The sequence below is a fragment of the Nicotiana attenuata genome, unplaced genomic scaffold (assembly GCF_001879085.1).
Source record: "Nicotiana attenuata strain UT unplaced genomic scaffold, NIATTr2, whole genome shotgun sequence".
Lineage (NCBI taxonomy): Eukaryota > Viridiplantae > Streptophyta > Magnoliopsida > Solanales > Solanaceae > Nicotiana > Nicotiana attenuata.
This window is the reverse complement of record NW_017673256.1, coordinates 35,198-43,201: the sequence shown is the minus strand read 5'-3', so window position 1 is coordinate 43,201 and position 8,004 is coordinate 35,198. Positions and strand designations below refer to the sequence as shown.

Here is an 8,004-nt window from a genome sequence, read left to right as displayed (position 1 = left end):
CATAATGGATGATGTGATCTTCGGGGTCTGTAGTACCATCGTATATCTTCATGTAAGGTGGCATTTTGAAGGTTTTGGGAATGGCATGTGGAGCCGCTTCCTCGCTATACGGTTGTTCGACATACCGACCAACGTCTCGTTTTGGTAGTAGCTTTGGGGCGCCCGGTATCTTATCGACCCTTTCTTGATGTTCCCTCATCTGGTCGCAGAGTGCCTTATTTTCGTTTTCCATTTCTTCCATTTTCTTCAGAATGGCTGCGAGTGCATCATTACCTGCATCAACAGAGGTATAAGTGATACCTGTTTGAGGGACGGGTTGCTCGCTAGTGATCGCTGTGGTATCTGTTTGTGCGGTGTTTCCGCTCTCCCTTTGAACGGGTTTGTCGAGCATGTTGTTCAGAGTGCTTGTCAGCCACTCTTCCAGTAATTTTTTTACTGCTAGTGGTGCTTCCTCAGCTGTAGACGTGGAGGCTCCCCTTTCGCGTGAGCTGTTACACTTTCATGAGTGGGAGGTGAAGCGCTCCGCCTGGGCATAGTGTTTGGTGTTGCGTTCTCGTTGTCTTCCCTGCCATCTTCGTTGATGGTGTTCAAAATGTTGGTAGTGACGCCTGTTATCGCTTTCAATCTTGCATCTCCTTTTTCTGCCATCGTTAGTTTGTACAAACGAAGAAAAGATGGCTGTCTTTTTTATGATCTAGAAGGAACTATAATTTCAACTAAAACCTCCCCACAGACGGCGCCAAATTGTTTGAGCAAATAAATGCTAAACCAATTAGTGATGAGTTAAAGGGTGAATCTCAGTTGAGCTTACTAAATTCTAGATCAAATGAAATTTTACACTTGTATAACGGGTAGAGTACAAGGACATTAAATAGCGAAGTTAATATGCTGTGATTGATAATAAATATGATAGCACAAACGTGAAATAACGACAGATAATGACAAGAAATGTAATGGAAAAGGATTTACCACCCAATTATTATATGATTGGGATGTTCCTTTTCTCTGATGGCAGCGTAGAAAAGTGAGAAGTCAAGGTGGATATGGAATCTTGAGATTTATGGATAAAGATTGAACAACATGTGCTTGAATAGATCAGTAAATAAGACAACTTTTATATATTCTTCTCTCAATCTTTACAATATATTCTAATCCCAAAAAAGCAGATCCCTCTCTTGTTCCCTATCTCTTCCTTTTTATAAGGGATATTCCCCAAAAACCCTAAAAGGTACAACATAAAGAATATCCAAAGGAATATTCTTTATGTCCACTTCTGAACCTATACTGCCGTTACTTTCTTATCTCAGTTGCCCGCTTCTATCATCAGCCTTTATGAGAAGGACCTTCAATCGTCATATCGTGCTCGACCCCGTCCTATGCCTTCCTTATCCATTACCGTGGTCGCCAAATTTGGACCTATACATGCATAGCATTGTATGAGTATATAGAATCAAACGTTTTTTCTTCTTATTTTTAAATAGAATCAAACGTTAAACAACACTCTCTAGTCTAGATTATTTTAGCAGCTAGGAGTCATGGTCATCGTATCTTACGTGACCAACAGCAATTCCTTGACATCTCTTGCACGACAAAATGACACAAACGATGGCAAACATATTTTCGAGATGTCCTTTGAATTTTCTCCCTTTCCTAGAGGGATTATTCATTGAATATCAAGCACATGCTTTACGCATGTTATTCACCTTTATTTTCACCACCCCTCCAAATTTTGATACTTGATTTGATTCAATCGATCAATCAATGACATCTCTTAAATTACCTGAGGTTAATTATTATTATATTTATGTGACCAATCAGATCTATTTTCTTCTAGTACTAAATAATTTATTTTAAGAGTTCTCTACTATTGTACTCTTAAAGTTGTAATACAACTCAGAAAAAAGGGAGTAATAAGAAACAGAAAATTATGGAGGCTAGCACCTGTATGTGTATTTTGTTTATTATAAAGAAAAGGAATGAATAGGAGAAGAAAAGTAATGAATAGAAATTTAGTATTTTAGCACCGATCGTCACACTTTCTATTAGAAAGGAAAAAGTTAGAGTGACATAACCTGTTAATAAAAACAAATTTCCTTTAAATTTTTTAGTTGGAGTACTTATTTTTCTTTAAAGATGAAAATATCACTTGTCTAAGGTTAGTAAACATATTGATGACAAGAATTGACCTTTGGTCTCTTTGTTTGAATTTAATAGCGCTAATTCCGTTGACGGATTGGATTGGCTATTGATTTTCTCTTCGACAAGAGTGAAGAATGTAATTATTCTAAAGTTTTGCTTAGAGTTATTTTATTTTCAACTAAATTGCACTTTCCTTTAAACTTTAGCCTGAACACAAAGTACCTCCAAAATTTTCCATGCAGATAAACTCCTAACCAAGCTATTTTGGCGAAATACTAAAATATTCTATTGGCGATTACACAAAATAAGTAGTCTTCAACGTAGAGAAATAAATCTTTTAATTGTAGCTATAAACAAAAAAGGACGAGGATGACAAAATTGTTTGTGATTGCACAGAATAATTACAATTCTTCTCAAGAAAAATAAAGGACTTGAAATAAAGAAAAACTAAAACAAATTCCAAATAATCTATAACTTATATACTGTATATGGTGGAAATCGGGGCTACCCGATTTCGTTCTTTGATGGAGAAAGTGATACCACGTCGGAAAGCCAGGACGCCGAGCTCGGGGTCGAAACCCTTTCCGATGTCGAGGTCGATATCATTTACCGAGGTCAGAAGAAGGCAAGCTTCGAGATGACACCGTTATGACTCAGTAACGGAAAGAGCACGCGAGATACCCGCAACGACCCGAGGATCACGGCGTAAATTTCGGAATGGATTGGTCTTCGGCGGTTAGACAGCTGTCAAATACGATTTCCTACTGTAATTAGAAGTGTATCTTATTTAGGACTCCCCTATTATATAAAGGGGGATCCTATTCATTTGTGGCAGACGGTTCATTGATAAGAAAATATACGCACATTATTCTCTTGTTATTTTTGCTTACTGTTCTTCAGAATTATTTTATCATTTACTCCCATCACCATACCTCGAGATTGTCACAGGTCGAGGTCGAGATTTTGCCTATACTCTGGTTTGATCTATCTTGTTCTTTAGTTTATCTATTTAGTTCCTTGTTTATCAATTGGCATTGAATTAAATCACATATCTTTAAAACCACAATACAAGTTTAATTGTTACTTGAATTTTAGGGTAAACATATATCTTTTTAATATAATCTGTACGGTGAAATTATATACTTATCTTCTAATTAACTTTCTTTGTCTGCTAAAATTGCTAACGAATTAATCGTTTGTTTTCTTTATAAGCATTTTCATCCTTTTGTCTCATTTTTTTTCCCATGGTGCTAAAATTAAAGATGCTACCTCGTTAATACTTCTTGAGCCGAGGGTCTATTGGAAATAGACTCTCTGCATTGTTGAGGTGGTGTAAAATTTACGTATGCACTATACTTCCAAACTCCGCTTATAAAATTATAATAAATATGTTGTTGTTGTAAGTTGTAACTCTTAAATTTAGTTAATTTTGTTGGATTTGACATCATAACATTCTCTTGCAACCGAAAAAAGTTTGACCAAGGGATTACTTCTCCATATTACAAATTATTACTCCCTTTGTTTCGTTTCAGTGAACCTATTTACTTTTTGGTCCGTTTCAAAAAGACCTTTTTAAATTTGATAACAATTTAGCTTAAACTCACAATTGCACCCTTAATAAGAAGCTTTTATAACCACATAAATACTCTGGGTCCTTTTTTTGATTTGTTTAGGACCACAAATTCCGAAACAAAAGCAAAGAGAAGGGAAAATATCTACTCTCTCTCCACATTGTATTTGTGTGTAGACTGTAGATGATATTTGGTCGTCACTCTCACGCAAAATTGTTTATTTCATTCACATTATTCATTCAAGTGATATCCATTTATCTGCTCCCATTATTTAGATTTCAATATCTGTAGCAAGTCACTGATTTGGTGAGAAGTTGGAATTCTCCAGATCTTCAGAATCTATATGTTCTACTCACTTTCTCATACTCTATATAATTTCTTCCTTCCTTCTTTTCTTTATTTATTCATTTCTTCTTGTTCTTTCTGCAGATTTTGCAACTGAACAAAGAAAAAATCTTCACCTTTTTGTCCTCTTTTTAGTTTCTACACTTTTTCGCCACATCTCATAAATCCCAGTTACACTTTTTCTGTCTTCTTAGTAACAGACAAACCCATAAATGAAAATCACTCTACAACCACAAATTTAGTCTCTCAATAATACAACAAAATTTCCCTTAACTTAATTGGTTCACTAATATCCTTTTATTAGCCGGATCAATGAATATGCAAGACTCATCAGTATATTCAGAGATCAAGCCTCAATTTCCAGAACAAGAAATCTTGAAATGTCCTAGATGTGATTCAATTAACACAAAATTCTGTTACTATAACAATTACAACCTTTCTCAGCCACGCCATTTTTGTAAGAATTGTAAAAGGTATTGGACCAAAGGAGGTACTTTACGAAACATACCTGTTGGTGGCGCTTCTCGCAAAAACACTAAACGTTATTCTTCTTCAAATAGTAAACGCTCCTCAACGACGTCGTCTCTATCTTCATCTTCAGCAGCACAACCAAAGACAGAGCCTTTTCCTATACCTGTTGTTGCAGCTTTTGATCAAAATAGTCCAATCCACGGGCCTTTCAGCTCGCTATTGACATCAAACGGGCCGGAAATTGGGAATTTGTTTGAAGCTTTGAAACCTAATGTGTCCGATTCGGGCCTTGTTTCGGGTTTAGATGCAGCAACTCAAAGTGAGAATAACAATACAGATGAATATTTGTGTCCTGTTCAGAGTGGTGAAGATTCTAACTGTTGGAATGGTAGTAATGGTTGGACTGATCTTGCTATTTACAGTGCTCCAGGTTCAAGCTTTCAGTAATTAGAAATGCCTAAAGATGATTAGAACTTGTAGCACTACTAGTAATTAAGGAAAAGCATTGATCTTTTGCTAAGTATAAACAATTATGCCTCAATCCAGAATTAGTTGAGATAAGCATATGTTATATTTCCTTAGTGTTTATTAATTTTAAAAGTTTTTCTGTTGCATATTTTTGGGAGTTTGTTGCTGATTGCATATTAGTTGTAAAGTATGATATTTCTATAACAACATCCCTATATAATAAAATTTCACTATAAAAGCTAAGTTTTTCCGGAACTAATTTATGTTATGTTATAATATATGTTCTTTATAACAGCACTTCATTATAACATCCAAATGTATTTGGAACAAATTAGATTGTTATAGAGAGGTTTGACTGTGGTATATATTTTACCTCTGAAAATTAGGTGTCACGCCATAACACTAGCTGCTTTGTTTGTGTAATGCTAAATACATATATAATTGTGTGTGATTTGAGACTTTCATGTATGTTTTGTTGTGACGGAAATGATAAAGCTGCCTTCGTGTGGCTTATAAGTTACAGTTTCGAGCCGTGAAATCAGCCAGTGATATTTACATTAGGTAGGCTACCTACATCATACCCCCTGTTACAGGATGCTTCGTGAACTGCCCTTCTTATTTTCTCCTTTTCATTTCTAATGGAATTCCATTCATGACTTTCTTTTCATCTTGAAAGATAGTTGTTGATGTATTAATGGCGATTACCCGAGATTTGCCCTTGATGTAGGCAAATGCATATTAGGTGCAGTTCGTACGTAATGGCAGTAAATGATGTTATATAACTACGTACCGGATTAAAACAAAAAAAGAGCTCGGTGCACAAGGTATCCTGCATGCACACAAGGTCCGGGAAAGGGCCGCACCACACAAGGAGAGTGGCAGAGATAGCCTATCCTAATGTAACTATGTGCTTTCACGGCTCGAAACCGCGACCTATAGGTCACATAGAGACAACTTTAACGTTACTCCAAGGCTCTCCTTCGTATTGGATTATTGTCTAATAATATATAGCATACGCTGCTCACGCAATACCAGATCTGTTTATATAGAACGATAAGTTACTTTTTTTGGACAAGCAATTCCTTTTCTGAGAGCAGGTACAAATTCATAGTATTCGTTATCACTTACTAAATGAGAAAAATATCTAGGTATAATTAGAAGAAAAATTAAACATGAGATCTCTTAGTACCTGCACCTTAACTTGGTAACTACCTCTTCAAAAATTCATCAATCTCAATCTCAAGAGCAGTTGAAGACATTAGAGATCCCAAATTCAATGACTGTTTTAATTTCTTCCTTGTTTTTTGTGTTTAAAATAAATCTACGAGATGATGGAGATAGTTTACGGGAAAAGACATTAGAGATCCCAAATTCAATATTATAGAGTTGTATACTTTCTGCGATATCTTAGAAAGAAAAATTTCCCACTCTATCAAGTGTTTGATATCCATACACTTCAATAATTTCGAGCGTATTCATTAATTAAAAATTTATATCTATTTGTAGCACATAAGAGGAATAGGTATAGTGATGTTCTTCCACTTAGTGATAAAACTCATGAATCTACCATCCCAATGGTTGAATCTTTCAAATTAACAAAAACTTAAATCTCGCCAAATATTTCCCTTTTTCAGATCTTCTTTTACTGCAAACAGGAAACTGAGAAGCACATTCAATTGTCTAGAAGCTTGATATGGTAGTAGGTGGAGGGGGTGGGGAAATCAACCTGCTTGTCAGAATGTGATGTGATGATTATCAGCTAAAATTGTCAAAACTAAGCAATTAGATCAAGTGTCTATCATTTAAAATGGTAAAAATAGCACGGGCTGGCCAGTTTTCGGACTGGTCATTCAAAAATAGCCAGCATTTGTCAAGCCATTGAAAAATAATCACTATTTTGCTGCAACAGAGACCGGTCCAACATAATATACTGGAGTTCGGTGCACCTGTGTATGAACTTCCAGCATATTATGCTGGAACTCCAACGCACGGAAAGTTCCAGCATAATATACTGGAGATTCGAGCACTTGTGTATGAACTTCCAGCATATTATACTGGACCGGTATACTTTGCTGGAACTCCAGTATATTATGCTGGAGTTCTAGTGTACTTATGCTGGAACTCCAGCTGGAGTTCCACTATACTTATCCTGGAACTCCAGTATAATATGCTGGAGTTCAAGTATAGTTATGCTGGAACTCCAGCATAATATACTGGCATATTTTTCGGATTTTGAACAGTGTTTTCCCTCAGATTTATCTGTATATGAAAAGTAGCTAAATTTCGATTACTTTTGAAAGCGTGGCTATTTTTGAATGACCACTTGTAAATCCGACTATTTTTGAATTTCTCCCTTTAAAATGGCCACAAAGGCCCGCAAACCATGAGGTACAACTCCTATATATGGACCCACGCTAGGAAATTTATTTGATTCCCATTTTATACAAACCCACACGAGTGGCCTCTTAGTCACTTGAGCTAAAAAAAATTCATCTATCTTGAAAGTAGGGGTATCTGTCGGCCGATATAATATGCTTTTTAGGCATATTAGTTCAATATTTTTTATATATGTTACCGATAGGAGTCTTTCATATAAAAGTGTTAAATTCTCACGGTCCCCCGTATTAATCCCTTTCCTAATCTCCTGTTGTTATAGGAAACTTTTTTTGACAAAAAAATACCGTAAAGGGATCGTTTATAATGGTGGAATATCCCATGAGATTAGTTATCCCACCTTTTATATGGGATAGATAATCCCATTATTTTAGTGTGAACGTTGTCCCGAAATTAACTAATACCCTTGGACCAAACGATCCATTTATATATAAATGTTTGTGACACTATTGGTCGTGTGTCGCTGACAAAAGCTGGATCTAGATTTCAGTTACGAATGACTAATGATTCATAAGTATTGGAATGAATGTGTTACCAAATGGTCTAACATTAGCTACTGAACCTTGACTTCACTCTCGTACATAGTGTGGTGTTTAGTCTTTGTTTGCCACCCAAA

At 35.8% G+C, this 8,004-nt stretch overlaps 1 protein-coding gene across 1 annotated transcript; it reads left to right on the top strand.

Moving 5' to 3' along the window:
* Positions 1–3,897: 3,897 nt before the first annotated feature.
* On the top strand, positions 3,898–5,139 carry LOC109215851 (dof zinc finger protein DOF3.1-like). Its single transcript, XM_019379963.1, has one exon. It carries the CDS (start codon positions 4,368–4,370, stop codon positions 4,971–4,973), a length of 606 nt encoding a protein of 201 aa, XP_019235508.1. The 5' UTR covers positions 3,898–4,367; the 3' UTR covers positions 4,974–5,139.
* Positions 5,140–8,004: the final 2,865 nt, after the last annotated feature.

Excerpts from the sequence above, each read along its gene's own strand:
- LOC109215851 (XM_019379963.1), top strand. The coding sequence starts at position 4,368 with ATGAATATGCAAGACTCATCAGTATATTCAGAGATCAAGCCTCAATTT.